Below are 23,348 nucleotides of genomic sequence, written 5' to 3' on the forward strand. Positions count from 1 at the left end.
GAGCCACCGCGCCTGGCCCATTTTAGTCTTTTAAAAACAAAAATCTCTGAGAAAGCTCTCAGATTAGCTCTGGAATTCACGCAAGGCTTTCTTCCTAACTGGAGACTGAAATCTTGGGCACCAAGGGGACAGGAATTTTCCTTTGAGGAAGTGAGGAGGGATTTTGGAGCATATAGTACTTGGGGGATAAAGGTGGGAGCAGGAAAGCCAGGAGGAGGCAGGGATAGTAATCTTTTATCAAAGATCACAAAGATCACCTATGGTTGGGCTTAAGGAAGCATGAGAGCAAGGGCCCAACAGGGCGGAGGGGTGGAGAGGGAGGTAGAACAGGTAGCCTATTTCAAAACTGGCTCTGAGCCCAAGAAAAGTGTAGAAAGTATTATGCCTCTTCCTATCTCTTTTATACTATAACAACAATAACTATACTATAACAACAATAACAAGAACAATTAAAAACATTTATTCTGTTCTGGTCACCTTAGAGGCATTATCTCATGTAAGCCTCAGAACAATCTTATAAAGTAGGTATTGTTGCATCCCCATTACACAGATGGGGAACTGAAGGCAGATAAGTAGTTTGCCATAGGGAACCAAGCTAGGAAGTGGCAGAATCAAGATTCAGACTGGCGTAGAGCCTGCTCTCTTAATCGTGACACCACACTACCTCGCAAACTTGCCTTGGCTCTCTCCTCAGACTACATCTGTTACTACCATAGAATTAAGCAACAGACGTGTTGAGTATTTGCATGGAGCTCGCCTGGGAACGAGACTTCTGATGAAGATTTTTCATAGGAAACCCAGCCCAGTGTTTCTGTGGGGACTGCTTATTCTTTTTTGGAGTTTTCCTGGTGCTCAGCGCACTGTGGACATGTGCACAGGACTGGCTGATTTGTTTAATTTACCTAAGCCTTAGGCCAGGCACGGTGGCTTACGCCTGTAATCCCAGCACTTTGGGAGGCTAAGATGGGCAGATCACCTGAGGTCAGGAGTTCGAGACCAGCCTGGCCAACAGGGTGAAACTCCATCCCTACTAAAAATACAAAAATTAGCTGGACATGGTGGCACACATCTGTAGTCCCAGATGTTTGGGAGACTGAGGCAGGAAAACAGCTTGAACCTGGCAGGTGGAGGTTGCAGTGAACCAAGATCATGCCACTGCACTCAAGCCTGGGCGACTGAGCGAGACTCCATCTCAAAAAAAATAATAAAATAAAATAATAATATACCTAAGCCATGCCTTCTTCAAATCTCCTTGCCCGTGTGAAGGGAGAAGTGTGAGGGTTCTCAGGCTGCCCTCAGGGAGTGCATCTGCACCCCTAATTTATCTCGTGTTCTGTCTGGTTGAAAGAGAGTGATGAGCAAACTGGAAACCTGTGAAAGGGCACAGTAGCTTCTGCAGGTTCTGAGGCCAAGCCAGTCAAGGAATCAAAACCCCTCCAAGTGGCAAGCAGGAATTTTTTTCCTTCGCTACTGAGGCCGAGACCCGTTGCTTCACATTGGCCCCCAGCCCTGGGCATCTGGCAGCTCCAGTCCTACAGGAACTTAAAACATAAAAAAGCCTGCACATAGCAGAAAATGTAGTCAGCACAGAAGGAAGTACGAGGTCAGAAGCCTCCTTCAGAAGGTGTCAGAAGCCACCACATTTCTAGTCCACAGAGTTAACCACAGTCATCTTTGTCAATAGTTTCTTATATTTCTCTAACAATTTTTTATGCAAATAAAAGCATGTATGTTTTTATATATGTACATATGAACAACACATTATATATACACACAATTCTTTTTAAAAACTCAAATGGGATAAGACTACAATTGTTCAGCAACTTGTGTTTGAAACATGATATATCTTCTTTCCACATTAGCATATGAAGTTGTGCTTCATTCTTTTTAATGGTCGTGTGTCATTCTGTTATGTAGATGTGCCATAAGTATTTACGCCTCTTCAGTTGGTGGGCGGCATGTAGGTTATTTCCAGTTTTTAGCCATTACAAAAGATATTGCAGTGAACATCCTTGTACATATATCGTTGTATAGTTGTGAAGGTATATATGAAAAATTCCCAGCAGCCAAGCTAAAAAATCAAAGAATATACACATTTAAAATTGAGTTAGATATTGCTAAGTTTTCCCGCAAAGATGTTGTAATCATATATATTCCCACCAACAGTGTATGACAGTGTTTTCTTCCCCACATCATTGCCAGCACTGGTATGATCATACTTTAAAAACTTTGTTGGCCGGGTGCGGTGGCTCATGCATGTAGTCCCAACATGGGATTTGGGAGGCCGAGGCGGGTGGATCACCTGAGGTCAGGAGTTTTTGAGACCAGCCTAGCCAACATGGTAAAACCCCGTCTCTACTAAAAATACAAAAATTAGCCGGGCATGGTGGCAGGTGCCTGTAATCCCAGCTACTTGGGAGGCTGAGGCAGGAGAATCGCTTGAACCCGGGAGGCAGAGGTTGTGGTGAGCCGAGATCGCGCCACTGTACTCCAGCCTGGGTGACAAGAGCGAGACTTTGTTTCAAAAAAAAAACTTTGCCAATTGGAGAGTAAAAAATGACATGTCACTGTTTTTATTTGCATGGCTGTATGAGTTAGGTTGAACATTTTTTCATATGTTTATTAGCCATTTGTATTTTGTTTTCTATGAATTTCCCATATTTTCTAGTAAGTTATTCATTTTTTTTCTGTTGATTTGAAAGAGTTGTTTAGTTAAGAAATTAACTTGGGGCCAGGCGCCTTGGCTTACGCCTGTAATCTCAGCACTTTGGGAGGCTGAGGTGGGTGGATGATAAGGTCAGGAGTTCAAGACCAGCCTGGCCCACATGGTGAAACACCGTCTCTACTAAAAATACAAAAATTAGCTGGGCATGTTGGTGGGTGCCTCTAATCCCAGCTACTCGGAAGGCTGAGGCAGGAGAATCACTTGAACCTGGGAGATGGAGGTTGCAGTGAGCCAAGATTGTGCCATTGCACTCCAGCCTGGACAACAAGAACGAAACTTCTATAAAAAATAAAAAAACAGCTGGGCGCGATGGCTCATGCCTGTAAGCCCAGCACTTTGGGAGGCTGAGGTGGGTGGATCACCTGAGGTCAGGAGTTCAAGACTAGCCTGATCAACATGGTGGAACCACGTCTCTACTAAAAATACAAACAAAAAATTAGCTGGGCATGGTGGCAAGTGCCTGTAATCCCAGCTACTCTGGAGGCTGAGGCAGGAGAATTGCTTGAACCAGGGAGGGAGAGGTTGCGGTGAGCTGAGATCGTGCCATTGCACTCCAGCCTGGGGGACAGAGCGAGACTCCATCTCAAAAAAAAAAAAAAAAAAAAGAAAAAAAAGAAGAAATTAACTTGGAGCTACTTTGAACCGTAAGGGAACTGAGAGAGAACTGAATTTTGAGTGTCTGCTAAGTGGTTGGTGTAGTGTTAGGTGTTTACTTAATGGCATCACCTCTAATCCTCACGCCCCCGGGAGGAAGTTTTTATTACCTATAGCTCAGAGATACTAAGTATTGTCCGTGATCAAAGAGCTAGAATATAGGGCACTGAGGTCCAAACCATCTGTGCATTTCTTCACCCCAGACCAGCCAAGCAGTCTGGAAATGTATGGTCAGCACCAGGCAAGCTTGTCCTGCGAGATCCCAGGTGAGAAGAGGCATCCATTTGTTGCCACTTGGCAGCTTTAGTTCATCTAGGTATTTGGATGACCCTGTCCGGACCCTGGGGTCCCTGCCTTCCTTTTTAAAAGCAAGTCTTTGTTGTCTTTTTCGGCCAAACTTTGGCTTCTGTACCTTGACCTGGAGCTGTAGCGTGGCTCTGTTTAGAACTACTTACAGAAAATAGTGGGTTAGTTAGTAGTCTAAATCCAAGTCCCACAAGTGTAGCTAAGAGAGACTTTCCCCACACAGCCAGTGTATTCCCTCCTGCAACCCAGCCCGCCAGAGCCCGGGGGGTCAGACTGGAGCAGCCTGGGGCTGTCCCAGATGGTTGGCATTTGCCAGCAGTTTTTATACTTCAGCTGCTTCTGATTGCTTATGCGAAAAATAGAATTTTACAATGTTGATGGCCAAGGAAATATACAAAAGACACAGCCGATCTTGTCAAAGGTTTTGAAGGGTTCATGACTCACAGTCTCAATTTCTAGTTGATTTGTTCTGGTTTGGGAGGTACCAACGTTGCCCTCCTTTGGAATATTAGGAATGGGAGAAACCAGCCTCTGGTCTTTGGCAGTTTTTCTCTTCCCCTCTGGGCAAATGCATCTGTCTTTGCATTCCTCTTTCTGGTTTTCTTCCCTTGTCTTTATTCCTGGTATGTAGCTCCTTGGTCCCTTTTCTCCCTCACCGTGACTTGGAACCTCACTTTCCTTTCAAGAGGCCAGTTCCCCAGCCTCTGCCCATGACCCAAGAGCTGCCCTGTTTTATTTTACACTATCTGAAGGGAAGCGGAATAAGAGGGCCCCTTACTGACTCTGCCCTTCAAATCGTGGGGCTCTTTTTCCTTCCTAAGTGTTTAGGTTGTGCTGTTCCCAGAACTCAGCCATAATACAAGAGAGGTTTTGTTTCAAGCAGTGAGCTCTATAGACAAAAGATTCTTTGCTCTGTGGCAGCTGCAGGAGAAAATGTCGCATCGGCAACATTTTCTATGGACAGTTGTCAAGGGAACCCAAAGTCTGTGGGTGCAGCTGGAGGGAAGTTCAGAGGACAGAGGAATCTTCTCCTAAAGGCTTCTCATCTTTTTGTTTGTTCTTCTCTCCTTAGATGCTGATAGGTCTTGCTGGCTACCTGAGTGGATATGATGGTACCTTTTTGTTCCAGAAGCCTGGGGATAAATATGAGCATCACAGCTACATGGGAATGAGAGGAGTAAGGCTTCCTGACTTGATATGGACTGACTGAACCCTGGGGCCACACTAAATCAGAAATGTTAATAGTTAACAGCCCTGGAGTGGTGGCAGGTGTAAATAAAGGGACTCTGGGTGGTGACGAGAGGGGAGGATGATCAGACCCTCCCTTGTGGTGTAGATAGTCAGAACTGAGGTGAGAAAGAAGGGAAGAGGAGGCCGCAGATAATACAGAGATGACATAGATAGGAGCAAGCACGCATTGTCACCTGCTGCCCTGCCCCGGTGGACTGTCAGACCTCAGATTGGAGAACAGCCTGGAACCCGGGCAGTCAGGAGTCTCCTGCAGCCCCAGTGGTGCCTCCATGCACTGGCACGCTGCCTGCTCCTCCCCTCACAGGCACAGCTGCTGGAGTGTTATCTACATCTCGGAGCCTTTTCTGAAGATTTCAGCATGCCCACACCCTGTCACCATGTTCCTGTGTCTTTCCCAGTGAAGGTTTCAGGCACACAGAATTTTCCAGCCTTATTTGAAGGGAGGCCAAATGTCTGCTCCAGTCCCTGTGTGTCCTAATTCACAGCACCAGCCTTGGTGGAACATGGCAGGGCCTTAACACCCAACTCTTTGGGAACCCCGAACGTGTGGCTGAATGAAGCCAGCAGAAGCTGACCTCCAGTGTGGACCTCTCAGAGAAGTTTGCATTTACAAGCCCCTTTCCTTGAGGATTTCATAGCATTTTAAATAAATGACTGTGTGCTTATTTGGCCTCATCGTTAGATGATTTGCACGGCCATATTTTGGTATATTAAACAAGGAGTATGTCCTACCCTCAAGTTCATGTTCTTAAGTGATTCTGTGTCTTCCTAATAACTTTTGAACACCACGTGCCATATGTAATTGGATGTAACAACCAGACATAAGAATTTCCCATCATTCTGGCTTGTCTGTTTATTCTGATGGACAGGTAGGGGATGGAAGAGGGCTGGCAGCTTAAAAAAACAAAAAACCAAACAGGCATCCAGGTACTGAAGTATCAAGCAATCCCTTTTTCCAAAATCAAAATATGTACATTGTGTAGATTAAAGACTGGTTTCTGGTGTAAATGAAGAAAAGAACTAGGGGTTCCTTAAAATTCTCTGAAATACCTTCAGAGGGGTCTTTCTCAACTTGTACCTACAGTTGTGTAATAGAAGCTAATGGCTGTCAATTCCTATCTCTGTGTTAATAACACTCATTTTCTTCCCTTCTCTCTCTTCCTGGTGTGTAGCTACTTGGTTGCTTTTTTCCCTCTCTCCTACCCACACCTTCCTGGCTGAACTCTGCTGATTTCATGTCAGTGTACAAGTTGCTGCTTAATGGGAACATACATATTGCTTGATTTGGCTCTTCACTATTACAATACTCTTTTCTTAGTTATAGATATCCTAGGTGACTTTAGGTCACCAAAGTCATGCCTTCATCAGGTCCCCTGTCTTAAATGTTAGGTTGTACTGAGTCCAGTAGGTCCCTGACCTAGCTCAGCTTGTTACTTGACAGCTTCTCTATTTCTCCCACAGTTCTGTGCATTCCTTGGCTCCTGGCTGGTCCCCTTTGCCTACCTCACTGTACTGGATCTGTCTAAGTCCCTCTCGGCAGCATTGCTCACCGCTGCCCTCCTCACCTTTGGTAAGTTGTCTTAGCCATGCCATGGCTTTTGGGAAATGGACTGCCACTTGCCACTCTGTAAATGTAGCTGAAAATCAGTACGTTCAAGGGTCCTATCTGTGGGTCCAGTTCAATTAATTTTAGGATTGGGTAAAATGTACTACAAAGCTCATTCACTACTTGTATATCAATAGTTATATATATAAAACAAGCCTTTATATTTTTGGAGGGGAGAATCGGTATGAGTAATCCCAAGGAATAGATTTACCTCCACGTTATTCACAGTTGAGTTTGGAATGGGTAATAAGATAGATTTGTGAGTATGTTTGTTTTTGAAGGAAGCTTATAATTCTAATTTTGCTTCTCTTAGGTTAATATTAGTTTGCATTCCTAAACTAGTTTCAACTAAATGTAAAGGTAAATGCAGAAATAGCTGGGTGGCAAGAGATAGCAAAATGGGAACTTGGATAATAATCCTCATGTGGATAAATGAGAGTTCGTCGTAGAAGTTGATCCTGTTGCTAGCTTTGTTCCTATGAAAGTGAATTCATGACCTTGGGGAGCTTAACATTTAAAGAAATCTAGACCAATTTAAATGGGGTACTTTATGGGTTTGCTTTGACAGATATGTTGCTTCGTTTTGACAGATAGATTGCAAGATTATTGGCTTTCTCTATAGACGACTGGTGGCTTTTTCCTTGTATCTTGAATTTCCATCTTCAGTTATTCATTCATTTAGTCATTTATGCACTTTTCATTCAATAGTAATTTCTCAAGCACCTACCCTACTCCCGGCCACTTTTCTCGGTCTCAGAGGGTACACCAATGAGGCACTCTGGTCTCATTGAGTTTACCCCATCATGGGCAGACAGTAAATAAACAAGTAAATGAATAAGTCTGTCATGTGATGTCCTAAGCCACAAGTGCAAGGTAGAAAATAAAGCAGGGTAAGGGATGGAATAATGGAGATCGTACTATTTTAGACAGGGTAGTCAGGAAAGAGCTTCTGAGAGGGGAGCTTTGAGCAGAGACCTGAGTGAGACAAAGGATCAAGCCCTGCAGAGATCTGAGGGAAGAGCATTCAGGCAGAGGGAAGTGCATGTACTGTAGTTCCGGTGCAGAGCTCTGTGGGTTCAAATCACAGTAAGAAGGCTGGCATGGCGAGGACAGAGTGAGTGAGGCAGAGGGTGCTGGGAGATGAGGTTGGATGGGTAGGGAGACCACACAGACCCTGGCAGTTGTCATGAGAACTTTTTACTTTGAGTGAGATTGGAAGACATTGGAGGGTTTAAGCAGGAGCATGACATAATCAGATTTAAGGATTTAAGTTAAAAAAGAAGATCATTCTGCCATCTGTCTGGAGAATCAACCACCAAGAGAGACTTCATGTAAAATGATAAGATTCTATCATAGGTGTAGATAGTTTGTGGTTACATGAGCAGTGGCAGGACTCCCTTTTTGATGGTGGAAATGAGGAAGAGAACTCGTCTCAGGGCTGGTCTGAGTGAGTGAATGACATGATCTTCTCTTGGGTTGAGGGCCTAGAGGCAGTGTGAGATACTGCTTCTTGTCATTGGGCTTTGATGTCTCCCAGAGCTGTGGCCTTCCACCTCCCCGATGACTCAGTGTTGATGTTGACTCTAGTCCTGACTGTACAAGTGCTTACACTCAATTAACTGGCAAGAGGGACTGTTTCCTACTGCTGGGGTGTTTGGTTTTCAGGTGGCCCTTCTCTTACCTCGCCTTTTCACCAGGGAGCTCATGTTTTTCAGACACGGGATGCCTCACTCTGTCCCAGTACATCCTCCTTGACCCCATCCTGATGTTCTTCATCATGGCTGCCATGCTGAGCATGGTCAAGTACAACTCCTGCGCCAACAGGTCAGAAACTCTATCCCCGGGAGGGGAGGGTCGGAAGCTGTGGCAGCTCCAGAACTTCTGTAATGGCCAGGGCCAGGGCGGATGCCCAGAGACTTGTCTTGAAGCTGAGCTTGAGGCAAGCATACGTTTTGTTTGTTTGTTTTTTTAACTTAGATTGTCCATTTTAGATCATAAAAATAGATTTTAAGAAGTTTTCTACAGATGATTTTATTTTTGCCATATTCAAGACTGAGAAAATGTCAGTTGTCTTTTTCAAGCGTATTTTTATCATGTTTACAATGGAGTACAATTGGGTAGGGGTTTTGGGATGTTACGGAGGGATCCTAATGCTTTCCCCACCCGCCTCTTGTAACCAGTGCTGGTTAGCAGATGCCAGGACAGGCCTGTCCTTCACATACTCTGTCCTAGAAGGGAGGGCACCAGGGTAGACACTGCCTGAAAACTCTCTCCCTGCCCTCAGTGGTTGCATCCAGTCCTGACCTAATGATGGGAATAGCGTATATAAAGGTTGGTTTGAATGGCCCATACCAGCCAAGAGGATCCTTCCAAGTCCTGGTCAGTTCTAAAGCTGACCTGGACGGTCCAGTCTACTTCCAGAATAGTCTTTTCCAGATCATCCTTCTACTTCTGAGAAAGTAGAATAAGTCATTCATTCTATTCAAACCAAAAGAGTTGGCCCCTCCTAGACTTTTCTGGACGTTAACTTGGCACAGCCAGGCTCATTAAGCTCCATTGTGCTAATCAAACCCGATCAGTGACTCTCAGCCCACTCTGGCTTTGGGTGTTCTGGTTATGCCACATCCACTTCCATCTACCATTTCTTGAGTATACATACTGTGTGCCAGGTACTATGCTAGGAGCTGGGTGTACAGAGCTCTGTTGGGCTTGGCTGTTAAGGAATATTCGCTCTGGCAGAGAAGGCAGCCAGAGAGCCAGAGAATCACAGCGTAGAGTACTAGGTGCTATACAAACAGCAAAATGGTCAGGAGCACTAACTTTGACCCAACTGCCTGGGTTAAAACTGTGCCCCACTGCCTGCTAGCTGTATTACTCCACCTCTTTGTCTCTTGATTTCCTCCTGTGCAAAAAGAGGACCTAGTGACATACGATCTGCTGTGGGCTATAGTGACAGCTAGAAGAATTAATGTATGTGTTATACTTGGAATGGTGCCTGACACATAGTAAGCACTCAGTAAATGCTGCCTTCGACAGGGGCAGAGGTGACACAAAGGAGAGGGCTGCCTGAGTCCAGGAGCACCTAAAGATTCTCCTTTCACTCCTGCGTGACCGGTCACTCGTGAAGAAGGAGCCCCCGCTTACCCTGAGTCCTGTACTTAGCCAGGAGCACTATGGACACTCTCCCCAGAAAAATACCCTGCGCGCTCAGACTGTGGTTTGCCTGCCATTCCAGAGCTTTCACAGACCGCCTCCTCCCTGGAGCCACGCCATGGTCCCTTGAGGCTAAGAGCCCCCAAGACAGGGCACAGCACAGCCTCTCCAAGTCTGAGAACTGCCCTGTGCCCTGCTGCGCTTGCGTTTTCCTTTGGTTCCAGCTGCCAAATTGAACTCTGTCTTGTTGATTTTCAGGCCCTTCTCTACCCCCTGGTGGTTCTGGCTCAGCCTGACTGGTGTTAGTCTTGCTGGTGCTTTAGGGGTCAAGTTTGTTGGCCTCTTTATCATCCTTCAAGTGGGGCTGAACACCATTGCAGACCTTTGGCACCTGTTCGGAGACCTCAGTCTTTCATTGGTGAGCACCCAAGCGTTTGCCGTGGAAATGCTTTGCTCCCTGATGTTGCTGAGTAGGGCCAGTGGCCTTCTCTGTCTCTGCTGCAGGCGGCAGAGTGGCTGTGTTCTGGGTCCCAGGTGGGCTGGACGCCCAACCCTCCGCAGACAGCAGGGCATCAAGGAGTGGGCCTGGCTGAGGATTGGATAGAGTGCAAGGGAGAGGATGGATTAACATTCTTGGAAGTCTCCTTTTGCATTTGTTTTGTAATGTCTGCCTTTTTTTTTTTTTTTTTTTTTTTTTTTTTTTTTCTCTTTTTGAGATGGAGTTTTGCTCTGTTACCCAGACTGGAGTGCAGTGGTTGATCTCGGCTCACTGCAACCTCCGCCTCCTGGGCTCAAGTGATTCTCTTGCCTCAGCCTCCCAAGTAGCTGGGATTACAGGCACATGCCACCATGCCCCGCTAATTTTTGTAGTTTTAGTAGAGATGGGGTTCTACTGTGTTGGCCAGGTTGTTCTCAAACTCCTGACCTCAAGGGATCCACCCGCCTCGGCCTCCCAAAGTGCGGGGATTACAGGCGTGAGCCACCGAGCCTGGTCTGAACTCACAATTTTCATTTCCTGACCCACAGCCTCCATATTTGGAGGCCAGTAAGGGCCTTTATGGTTTATTATTTATTAAGGGCTGATTCTGTGCCAGGCACTATGTGAAATGCTTTACCTCCATTATCTCATTTACCCCTCATAATAGTCCTATGAGGTGGGGAGTTATTACCCTGATTTTCAAATGAAGAAATGAACACCTACAGAGGTAATGACTTCCCCAAGGCCATGGGGAGTGAGAGGTGTATCTAGGAGTCACACCCAGGTTAGGTTGGCCCCAGGCCATCACTCTGCTGTGGTGCTGCTCCATCACCTCCGAACCAACTCCTAACAAGTTTATTCACTTATTCATTCATTCATTCAGACAATATGTGAAGACCATCCACTGTGTGTGAGGCGCTGGAATACACAGATGAATACAATATAGTCCCCATCCTCTGGGGTCAATGGAGAGAGAGAAATAAGGAAGCAGGCAGTTACAGTCAGCCGGGTGTGCTGGGAGAGCACAGAAAAGGGCACTAGGCCAGTCCCAGGCAATCCAGGAAGGCCTCTGGGAGGAAGCTGGGAAGATAAGGAGCCATTAGCCATGTGATGGGTTGGGCTGGGACAGCAGAGGAAGCACTGGGAAAGTACAAGGAGGTCAGTGTCCCTGGAACATGGAGGGGACTGGTGAGCAGCTATGTTGCAGATGCAGGCAGTGCCTTGTCCTTGGCACAGTGGCAGGCTAGGGTCTTGGGTGTAGAGCCTGGAGAAGTAGCAGAGGGCTGGCCCATGTTTATCTTGTGTAGTGCTTGGGTGGTGGGTGTTATAGAAAGGCTTAGGGTTTCCACATATTCTCCTCTCCTCTTGGCCATTTTTTATGATTATGACTTACACATTAAAATCTATATATAATGCATGCATAGTGCATAAGGAATAATGAGGTCTCACGTGCCTGGCACCCCCCGCTGGCCTCTGTTTGCAGGTGACTGTGGGAAAACACCTGACTGCTCGTGTCCTGTGCCTCATAGTGCTGCCCCTGGCTCTCTACACAGCCACCTTTGCTGTTCACTTCATGGTGCTGAGTAAAAGGTACGGACAGAGCCTTTGCAGCGTCTTGCTTCTGGTTTTCCTTTTGCCCTTAAGCCTGTGGAGGGGCTGGGTGATGTTCTGGGTCTGTGGTTAAAATGATAGGAGAGGGACCCAGGGGCTTTTTCCTGTTTCTTTCCCGCTATATTCTATCCTTTTGGTATGCTAAGGGCTCAGAAAGGCAGCACCCTAACCTGAAGGAAGAAGCTATTTTCCTTATAGCCAAATTGTCCCTTATCTCTAAACAGAGTCCCCTGTACTTAGCAGGGATGGGCAACAATAAGATGCGCAGTAGGAGTGAGGGTAACAATAGCAATAACACCAGCAGCAACAGCTCCCACTTCATGAGTAGCTACTGAGAATTAGGAACTGTGTTCTGCATTTTGTGTACATTATCTCATTTAATCACAATCACTTGCGACTTCTCTGGGTTTCTTTAAATCTCTAGTTTATAAATGAGGAACTAAGGCTAAACAGGGTTATCTTGCCCAAGGTCACACAGCTAGTAAGTGGCTGAGTTGGGATTTGGACCCCAATTTCTCCAACTCCATCACACCTCTGTCCCGTGATCTGATTCTAATTCCCTTAAACTAACGGAGCAGAGCTCTTCCCAGCGCTCCTGGGAAATCACATTTTCACTCCTTTAACTTGGCTCTGTTCTGCTCTTTCTCTTCCCACAGTGGCCCTGGTGACGGTTTCTTCAGTTCTGCCTTCCAGGCCCGGCTTTCAGGGAACAACCTGCACAATGCTTCCATCCCTGAACGTGAGTGTCTCTGGGCCTTTACAAAGGTAGATGGCAGAGGGGCTTCCTGGGAGTTGAATTGGAAAAGACGAATGTGATGGCTTGGGTTATTTTAGCCTGTGATGGCACGGTGGGAGAGAGACCCAGTTAGATCTAGTAAAAATACTCGAGAGTGAATCAGGACAGAGGAGAGGAAGACATCCTGAGCAGCGAGCTCTGTAACCCTAAAGAATGACTTCTCCTTTGTGGCTCTCCAAGCCAGCTCTGAGGGAAGGTCACTCAGAGAGAATCTGGTAACAGCACCAGGCCCTTCAGAGCCAGTTGTCAGTTTCCCGCACCGCTTTCTGAGTGTCGCGTCCATTCGCCTACGACAGATGGTAGTGGAGTGCGTGCTCACCCTCCAGAGATGGAGCCTGGTGTAGGGGAGCTCCACACGGTGTGACTGGAGGCGTTAAGTACATAAAGAGGGAGCACAGCTCTGGGGATTCACAGGCGTGAAGGAGCACGGCTGCTGGGTGGTTGAGGGCATCAGAGGCACATGATGTGGGTTGCCTTGGAGTCAGGCCCTGGAAGGATGTGTGGCTTTCAACAGATAGAGGAGAGGGCATCTCAGACAGGAGGGATGACATGATCAAAGCCGAGGACAGAGTAAAACTCAAGGCACAGGTTATATGCAGAAAACTACTGGAAGATAAATGTGAAAAGTTAGGTTGGGCCCAGACTATGAGGGTTTGAGGTGTCTGGATGAAGTATTTGACTTCCTTAAACAGGCCGTGGAGACCTAGTGGAGGTCTTTGAGCAGCCAGGAGGCCCGGAAGGCTGTGCTGTAGGGAGATGACATGGGTGGGAGAGTCGAGGCTGGCTGGGGAGGGGACAGGATTGCAGGCAGGAGAAGCCCTCTGGGAAACTATTGCAGGGACCTGAGCTGGACATGGTGGGGCAGTCACAGGGTAAGGCAGATGGGCGTATGTAAGGGAGATCTGGACATAGCAAGGGAGGAAGAAAGATGTCACTAAGGACTTGAGTGCAGGTGATTGCTTCCTGGAGGCAGAGACTGCGTCTTACTCATTTTAGTCTTTCCAGGGCTTTGCACAGTGCCTAAAATACAGCAGACTCTCCCAGGCTGGGAAGAATGAGAAATAGGGAAGCAGGAGAAGAAGTTGGGTTGGAAGAGCAGATACTGAATTCCACACTAGAGGGCTTGACAATGAGCTGCTTGGGGAAATTGGTGCCATGGGGCCAGTGGGCTTTCGGGCTGATGCTTTCAAAGGAGGAATCAGCCAAGTAAAAGGGTAATTGATGCTGTAGCAGTAGCTGTGATTTGTAAGGAAACTGTAGAAAGAGGAAAAGAAGAGGGCTGAGGTCAGATCACTGGGGAATGCAAGCGGAGGAGGAATTAGGAGAGGAGGCTGCGGAGGGTCAGCCCTCGAGGGAGCGTGTGGTCGAGAAGCGGGAACAGAGAGCATTTCAAGAAATAAAGGTGGTCAGCCGTGTGTAGGGCTGCGGAGGTTGGCCTGCCTGAGAACTCAGAAGAACACAACTGTGGAGTTTAGCAAATTCCTGCTCATTATTTAAAGGCCTAGCTCAGCTGTCATCTCTTCGATCGAGTCGTCCTCTCTTTACTCCCCGGGAGAGAATTTGTCCTGTTGCGAGTTCCCACCACTCCCACTGTGTGACACATCGTCATGCCTTTGTGGGGCACTTGCCCACCATCCTGTACTTGTCAGTGTGTGAAGCCTTGTAGACAGGGCTCTTCCAGGGCCACAGGCAGGCCTCCTCCACCTTTGGATCCACTGTGTAATCAATACATTCTTCTAGTCCACTGAATGAACCAAGAAAAACAGGAGCGGGTCATTCCAGCGGATTGGAAGAGGGGCAATATTAAGGAAAAGAGGCTTCTCAATAACTCAGGACCTATAGGAGGAGGGGATGCTCTTGGGAAGTGGTTTTCTGTGTTTTTTGTTTTTTATTATTTATTTATTTATTTATTTATTTTGAGACGGAGTCTGGCTCTGTCGCCCGGGCTGGAGTGCAGTGGCCGGATCTCAGCTCACTGCAAGCTCCGCCTCCCGGGTTTACGCCATTCTCCTGCCTCAGCCTCCCGAGTAGCTGGGACTACAGGCGCCCGCCACCACGCCCGGCTAGTTTTTTGTATTTTTTTTTAGTAGAGACGGGGTTTCACCATGTTAGCCAGGATGGTCTCGATCTCCTGACCTCTTGATCCTCCTGTCTCGGCCTCCCAAAGTGCTAGGATTACAGGCTTGAGCCACCACGCCCGGCCTGTTTTTTGTTTTTTAATTCAGAGTAAAACAAAACACCATTGAACCATATGGTACTAGATTCAAAAGGCACAAAAGAATATAGAGTGAAAAAAACGGTTTGTCAAAATGTTGTATCTTGGAGAATGTTCCAGGCAAAGACAGAAAATGCCTCTTCCTTCTTTATTCCATTGAATCCATGTAGAGACCTTGAGAAGGACAAGTTGTTTTTCATCTTTTGCTGTTACACATGGTGCTTTGATAATGACAGTGTTAACACCAGCTGCTTCTGAAGTCCTCAGGAGGGAGGGGAGTAAGTGGGCCCTGTGGTGAACTCTGTCTTGAGTCGGCTCCGTGGGAGTGAGAAGGCAGCTGGGCTTCAGTCCGGGGCCCAGGGGAGTCTCGCAGAGGGTTAGTGAGCCCTGTGGCTTCCGAGGCTCCTCGCAGGCAGGGGCAGCCTCTAGCACTGTGGCAGCTCACCCCTCTGCTGTCTCTCTTCCTCCCAGACCTGGCCTATGGCTCTGTGATTACTGTGAAGAACCTCCGAATGGCCATTGGCTATCTGCACTCCCACAGGCACCTCTACCCCGAGGGCATTGGTGCCCGTCAGCAGCAGGTCAGTGAACCTTTTGTGCACTTGTGTGGCAGCAATGCTGTTCACCATAACAGTTCACTCTCTTGCCTCCTGTCCTTTGCTTATCCCATTCCTCCTGCTTGAAACATTCTTCCTAGCCCTGCACCCTTCTCTTTCTTCTGGCTAACCCCAGGCATCAGCATAGGTGATCTTCAGTGACCACCGTGTCCCACCTCTCTGTGGTACTGGGTGGGGTGCCCCTCTGATGAGAGGCTTGATGGCACCTTCCACATGCCTACGTGGTAAACCTTCTCATATTGAACTGCGCAGGCTTACTTCCTGCCGTCTCTTTGGTACTTGATTGCTCCTGGAAGGCTCAGTTGCCTAGCACAGTGCCTGCAATGGGATGGGTGATGAGTAAAGTGTGGTAGTTATGAACACAGACCTGGGAACCAGACTAGGTGATCTGGGTGTGAAGCCTGCTTTCATATAGAGTGTCACTTTGGACAAATTCATCTTCTTGTGCTTCAGTATCCTCTTCTCTTTTTTTTGAGACAGAGTTTCGCTCTGTCACCCAGGCTGGAGTGCGGTGGCGCGATCTCGGCTTACTGCAAACTCCGCCTCCCGGGTTCACGCCATTCTTCTGCCTCAGCCTCCTGAGTAGCTGGGACTACAGGCGCCCGCCACCATGCCCGGCTAATTTTTTTGTATTTTTAGTAGAGATGGGGTTTCACCGTATTAGCCAGGGTGATCTTGATCTCCTGACCTTGTGATCTGCCTGCCTTGGCCTCCCAAAGTACTGGGATTACAGGCGTGAGCCACCGCACCCGGCCTGTATCCTCTTCTTTAAGTTGGGGAAAATAAGTAGTACCTCTCTCCATCATAGGGCAGTTGTGAGGATTAAATGAGATAACAATGTGAAGTGCTTATGAGAGATTAGCCATGTGAGTATCATCTGAATGAGTGAACAACGCTGTGAAGGAGTGTTCGTGTGGCTGCAGTGTATGGTGCCTGAGAGGGAGAAGCAGGATGCTGAAGAGGTTGGTGGAGCCATCCTGGGGAGAGGCCTGTGTTATAGTAGATTTGACTTTGCTCTGTAGACATTAGGGAGGCAATAAAAATTATTATGATTATGATTAGATCTCTAGTTTAGAAAGGTAACTTCAGTGGGAATGTGATAGCTCACAAGGAACCAGTTTGGAGGCAATAATTATGACAAAGGACAGTGAACAGAGGCAAAAAGCATGGAATCTTTACAAAAATTTGTACTTCGCAAAAAGTTGTGCCTCTCCAAATGCTTTGTTTTTATTTCCCTTTTAGTTGCTAGAAAGTGACCCAGGGTGTAGTAGTTCGATTTCACGCTGCTGATAAAGACATACCTGAGACTGGGCAATTTACAAAAAAGAGGTCTAATTGGACTTACAGTTCCACGTGGCTAGGGAGGCCTCACAACCCTGGTGGAAGGCAAGGAGGAGCAAGTCACATCTTATGTGGATGGCGGCAGCCAAAGAGAGAGCTTGTGCAGAGAAAATCCTGTTTTTAAAACCATCAGATCTCTGGCCAGGTGCAGTGGCTTATGCCTGTAATCACAGCACTTTGGGAGGCTGAGGTGGGCAGATCACATTAGGTCAGGAGTTTGAGACCAGCCTGGCCAATATGGTGAAACCCCATCTCTCCTGAAAATACAAAAAAATTACCCGGGCTTGGTGGCACCCGCCAGTAATGCCAGCTACTCAGGAGACTGAGGCAGGAGAATCACTTGAACCGGGCAGGTGGAGGTTGCAGTGATCTGAGATTGCGCCACTGCATTCTAGCCCAGGTGAAAGAGTGAGACTGTGTCTCAAAAAAATAAAAAAAATAAAACCATCAGATCTCGTGAGATCCATTCACTACCACGAGAACAGCACAGAAAAGACCCGGCCTCATGATTCAGTCATCTCCCACCGGGTCCCTCCCACAACACGTGGGAATTATGGGAGCTACAAGATGAAAATTGGGTGGGGACATAGAGCCAAACCATATTACAGGGTATTGGGTTTTAGTGTCAGTTTCTTATCCTTAATTCTCCATTCATGTCTGACCCAGTGGTTTTCAGCCCTGGCTGCACTTAGAATCAACGGAGAGATTTTTAAAAATTCTGATGCCTAGGCTCCACTGCAGAGATGATGATTTCATTGATCTAGGATGAGGCCCATGCATTATGCATTTTTGGTTTGGTTTTAAGCTGTCCAGATGATTCTAAGTCATGTACCCCCAGGGCAGAGACAACTAGCTGTACTGTGTTCTCATGTGGTGATAAATTGCTGCAGGTGTCATGTAGAAGACACTACAGTTACAGACATGGTGACCAGAACATCTACACTGTGCAAAGGGAGAGAAAGGCCAAACTCCGAAAGGCTCTGTTAAGCTAGTGTTACGTACTTAGAGCCCATGTGTGGAGGTGTGAGACGTGATGGTGGTATAGGGAAAGTGCATAGGACCAAGGGACAAAAGTGTCTGGCTTTGTCATTGACCAGATCACTTAGCCTTTCAGTCTGTTTCCTCATCTGTAAATTGAGGGGATTGGACTAAATAATTACCTCCAGTGGCCCTTCCTGCCCTGCAGTTTAATGTCTTGTTAACAGGTCTAGATCTCTATTTTAGAATGTTTTTAAAGCATAGCATTTATAAAATTGGAAAATATAGAAAAGTATGAAAAAGAAAACAAAAACGACATGTAATCCCAGAAGATTAAGTGTTTATCTAAATGTTTTAACGTACAACATTCCGCTATAATTGGATACCTGTGGTCTTAGGAAATCTCATGGTATAAAAATCTCCGTTGTCAAAACAAACGTTTCAATGGGAAAAGGGGCCATGGACTGTACTCATGATAAAGAAATAATTTTTCTTATAGGAATTTTAATCGTAATTGCTGTTGTAAAACAGACACACAAAGACTGCTCTGCTACCACACATCTACACATTGTAAAACAGACACTCAAACACTACTCTCCTACCACACATCTACACAGAGTACACACATGAGCATCATAGAACCTTAACTTCCTTGAGCAAATCCAGGCTGGATGGACGATATCGAACTTTTTCTCAGGAATGTAGAATTCATTTTAATTTCTTTATGAGCACCAAAACTTTTTAGCTTCTTGTGTATCCTTAATACCATTATCCCTAAGTTTTTTTTTTTTTTTTTTTTTCCCTGAGGAATGAAGCAAATACCACTCAAAAGAAGCAGCCATAATGCAGGCAAAATAATTTTTCCCCTCAATGCTAATTCTGAATCTCGTTGTAAGTACAGTCATGCATCGGGGGGATACCGTCTGAGAAATAGGTCATTAGGTGATTTGATCGTTAGGTCAACATCCTAGTACGTACTTACACAAACCTAGGTGGTACAGCCTACCACACACTTAAGCTACGTGGTATAGCTAATTGCTCCTAGACTACAAACCTGTATAGCATGTTACTGTACTGAACACTGCAGGCAGTTGGAACATAGTGGAACACAATGGTAAGTATTTGTATTAACTTAAACATATCTAAACATGGAAATGGTGTAGTAAAAATATGGTATTATAATCTTATGGGACAACCATCATATATGCAGTTGGTTGTTGACCAAAATGTCTTTATGTGGCATATGACTATAAATTGGTCATATTTTGTCCAGTTGGGGTTATAAAAACTCATTTGTAAGAGTTCTCTACTTGTTTACATAATTGGCATAATTGGATGTATCTAGTCTCTATCCTGGGAGCATTTATTTAGCTGCCCTGGTTTGAATTCTGTCTCCCCAACTCATGAGCTGTGTGACCTTGAGCAAATTACTTAACGTCAGTTTCCTTGTAAGTAATGTGGGGATAACTGTACTACGGCATAGAGCTGTAATGATGGTTAAATGAGAGAAGACTTGCCCAGGCAGGAGCGGTGGCTCACGCCTGTAGTCCCAGCACTGTGGGAGGCCAACGTGGGCAGATCTTGTACAAGGTCAGGAGATCGAGGCCATCCTGGCTAACACGGCAAAACCCCATCTCTACTAAAAAAAAAAAAAAAAAAAAAAAATCAGCCCAGCGCAGTGCCTCGTGCCTGTAATCCCAGCACTTTGGGAGGCCAAGGCGGGCAGATCACAAGGTCAGGAGATCGAGACCATCCTGGCTAACACGGTGAAACCCCGTCTCTACTAAAAGTACAAAAAATTAGCCAGGCGTGGTGGCAGGCGCCTGTAGTCCCAGCTACTCAGGAGGCTGAGGCAGGAGAATGACATGAACCCAGGAGGCAGAGCTTGCAGTGAGCCAAGATTGTGCCACTGTACTCCAGCCTGGGCAATAGGGCGAGACTCCATCTCAAAAAAAAAAAAAAGACTTGCCCAATGCTTAAAACAGTGCCTGGTAATAAATGGTAGCCATTTTCAGCATCAGCATTTCATGAGTCTTCTCCCATGTTGCTAAAAAAATGCTCTGAAACATTTTTTATGGCTGTATAATATTCTATCCCAGGACATACTATCATGTTAACTATTTTTCTGTTACTAGACAATCATACTGTTTCCAGATTTTTTGTATAAAATGTGAGTTAAATTCTAGGAGAGGATATCTGTGGAGCTTTTTAGTTTCATTTGGCCACATTATAGAAAATATAATAGCATGAATTTTTCATTTAGAAAGTTTGAGGCATGATCTTAATTACTTTTTTTTTTCTAGATGGAGTCTTGCTCTGTTGCCCAGGCTGTAGTGCAGTGGTGTGATCTTGGCTCACTGCAACCTCCACCTCCTGGGTTCAAGCGATTCTCTTGCCTTAACCTCCCGAGTAGTAGGGATTACAGGCGTATACCACACCCAGCTAATTTTTGTATTTTTAGTGAAGACGGTGTTTTACCATGTTGGCCAGGCTGATCTCAAACTCCTGACCTCAGGTGATATGCCCACCCCGGCTTCTCAAAGTGCTGGGATTACAGGCATGAGCCACCACGCCCGGCTTTAATTACTTTGAAAATGCACTTAAATACTCGTTTTGTTTTTGTGCTGAAGTCGATTATATAAGGCCTCATGGTTCCTCCCTCTAGAAGGCTGGATAGAACTTTTAGGACAAGATGCAGAAAGATACAAAGAGACAAAAAGGCTGTTGTGGGACAAGGCCTCTAAATGCAGAAGGAAGGAGAGAATTTCACTCACCAATGCTACATCTCAGCCCCATTGGGAAACATGACCCCTCAGGTTGGTGGCTAGGGATTCTGAAATTGGCTTAAGCAATGTTGGTTTGATGTTGATTGTTCTTGGCCAGCTGTGCTGATAGTGATGGTATTCTCCCTCCTGCCTCCTCTTCCCTCCGCTCCCACTCCCTACCCAGGTCACCACCTATTTGCACAAGGACTACAACAACCTGTGGATTATCAAGAAACATAACACAAATTCAGGTAATGTGGTCAGAGACTGATGCTTCTTGTGCTGTTACTCTCTCTGAGCCCTCCTTAAGATTTCTCATGCCTGCAAAAGAATGATCCTGAGATGGGCTTTGCTAACCATCTTTGACACCTTTACTTATCTCAATTATCCTTTTGATTATTATTTATTAAGCACCTACTGTGTTCCAAGCACTGTTGTTGGCATAGGGGATAAGCATTGAACAAAACAGGTAAGAACTTGCTCTTAGAGCTGTCATTTTGAAGACAGATAGCAGAGCCCAGATTTAATCCAAGTAGAGGTTACTTGAGCATGCCACTGGGGGCTGGTGAGTGGCCCCAGCTGAGGGCACCTGGCTGCTGCTCTCATTTCTGACATAGAGCACACCAAACATTGCACACTGTAGCATGTGGTGCGGCTCAGGTTGTCTTGATAAGATAGAATTCTGCCCACTGCTCAGCCCTGGCCTGAGTCAGTCAGTTGGAGATCTGAGGGGCTACTAGTCCTGTGACTGGAATTTGTCTAGACTAATTCCTGGGATGTGACTCAATGCCTGCTGATCTGTTCCCAACTGGCCTGGGTGAAGTAACTCTGCAGCACACCTATCGGGCTCTCAGGGCTTTATGACAAGAGTAAGACTGGAGCCAGATCTTCCTTTCTTTGGTCAGACAGCTAGCTACCTGCAGGCTGTGCCTCTGCTGCAGCTGAGGAGAGAACAGAGGGCATCTAACACTCACCTTCTGAGCCTGTCATCTCTGCTGACGGTCTTGTGCCACAGGTATCTCTGTGACTCCTCAGCAAATCCCACCTGGCTTAGACTATCCCAGCTTAGCTGCTCCTGGGCCTTTGTGGAGAAATGGGCAGCTACTCACCTAAATCCACCTCCTGTTATTGCCATGTAGGCTAGAAATGTGGTGTATACAACCACTTTGCATTCTGCTCCTTAGTAGGATAAATTATGACACCATTGGGCAGAGTCTGTTTCTATACCTTTATAATGGATATTGATTGATTCAGCAGGCCAAATGTGAGTGTTCTATCGCAGTGAGGAGTTACGAGGGAAGACCAGTTTTACTTCCATCGTGTGGTCATGAACCGAGTCTTTGACATTCCTAGTCTGTTATTCTATTGTGACTTCTGAGTTAAGATGGTTGCATTTCATCGAAATGATTAAGGATTTTGTGGGAGCTTTATAGACTAGGGTCTTTGTGTTCTTGACGGCTATAAATGCCCCTCCCCACCAAATGCATATGAAATAAAGCCTCACTGCCTATTGACTTATTTGATTTGTCATCTTGCTAATTAATGCTTTTAAGAGACCCTAACAGGCAGCATGGAAATGGGCATCTCTTCAGTTGAGTTATCTGATTCTCTCGAGAGCCAGTGATTTGCACTGGCAAATTTATCTTTCCTGACCTTGATCTATTTATAGTGTGTTGGTATCTCACTGTTTGGGACAGAAATTTGCAAGGATCCATTCTGTGTTGCTATGATTACTGCCAGCTCCTTTTCCATGTCATCACCTTTCTAGATCCTGATTGGTCTTGACTTTGAGATGATACAGAAGTAGTCCCTTAATCATTTCGTCATTCTTCGCCTCACATTTAGCAAGTTTATTGCCAAAGACAAGATACTCGCTGGCACAATTGTCAGGGTTTATTTGATTTTGAGGAGAGTTGGGCAAGTGGTCATTTGTATGGAATTACTTTTTAGAAGACTATTATTACTACTAAAGTCTTATTATTCCCAGCTTAAGCTCCAGTGGGGCTTCAGTGCCTATTGAGTAAAGGCCACATTCCCGCCTGGAATATGCAGTCTGGCCACACTCGTTCATAGCCTCATCTGTTCCCACTCTCCCCCACCCCACCCACCCTTACAGTATGAAACCCATTTGCTATTCATCAAAGGAGTTTTTCTTCTTCTTCTTCTTCTTTTTTTTTTTTGGAGACAAAGTCTTGCTCTGTCACCCAGGCTGGAATGTAGTGGCACAATCTTGGCTCACTGCAACCTCCGCCTCCCGGGTTCAAGCAATTCTCCTGCCTCAGCCTCTCGAGTGGCTGGGACTACAGGTGTGCGCCACCACGCCTGGCTATTTTTTGTATTTTTAGTAGAGATGGTGTTTCACCATGTTGGCCAGGCTTGTCTCAAATTCCTGACCTCAGGTGATCTGCCCGCCTCAGTCTCCCAAAGGGCTAGGATTACAGGCGTGAGCCACTGTGCCCGGCCAGAAGTTTTCTTCTTTCACACTTCTAGTGCCTTTTCCCCGCTTGTCCACCTGACAAAATCCTCCCTTTCCTTTAGGAGACTTTTGAAGCATTGTCTCTGGGACAGCCTTCTCTAGTCCCCCAAGACAATTTAGGGGTCCTTCCTGTCTGGTCTGAGAGTACCTGGTTATACCTCTAGCAGACACCACATGGTACTGTAACCCTTTACCAGTCAGCCCTTGATTAATACTAGCCTGGTAAGTGATTTTGGATATCAATGCTTGTTTATTTTTGGCAGATCCCCTAGACCCTTCCTTCCCAGTGGAGTTTGTAAGACATGGAGACATTATTCGACTAGAACACAAAGAGTAAGTCTATTTGCAGTTTGGATAAATAAATGGTATGGGCACC

At 46.2% G+C, this 23,348-nt stretch overlaps 1 protein-coding gene across 5 annotated transcripts in view; it reads left to right on the top strand.

Annotated features, from left to right (window-relative positions):
• The window catches only part of POMT2 (protein O-mannosyltransferase 2), a 47,755-nt gene that overhangs the window by 10,699 nt on the left and 13,708 nt on the right, over nt 1-23,348 (top strand). For 4 of the 5 annotated variants that reach the window (XR_007727548.1, XM_050798719.1, XM_050798720.1 and 1 more), the window contains exons 3-11: nt 4,758-4,862; nt 6,398-6,506; nt 8,258-8,366; nt 9,954-10,113; nt 11,657-11,763; nt 12,441-12,523; nt 15,267-15,376; nt 20,681-20,747; nt 23,236-23,305. Coding sequence is in view for 4 of the 5 variants with exons in the window: in XM_050798719.1 (XP_050654676.1) it covers nt 4,758-4,862; nt 6,398-6,506; nt 8,258-8,366; nt 9,954-10,113; nt 11,657-11,763; nt 12,441-12,523; nt 15,267-15,376; nt 20,681-20,747; nt 23,236-23,305 (920 nt within the window). In the remaining variant the exon portion in view is untranslated. The remainder of the gene's footprint in view (nt 1-4,757; nt 4,863-6,397; nt 6,507-8,257; nt 8,367-9,953; nt 10,114-11,656; nt 11,764-12,440; nt 12,524-15,266; nt 15,377-20,680; nt 20,748-23,235; nt 23,306-23,348) is intronic. The other variant, XM_050798718.1, reaches the window with a different exon arrangement.

Source organism: Macaca thibetana, chromosome 7, assembly GCF_024542745.1.
Source record: "Macaca thibetana thibetana isolate TM-01 chromosome 7, ASM2454274v1, whole genome shotgun sequence".
Lineage (NCBI taxonomy): Eukaryota > Metazoa > Chordata > Mammalia > Primates > Cercopithecidae > Macaca > Macaca thibetana.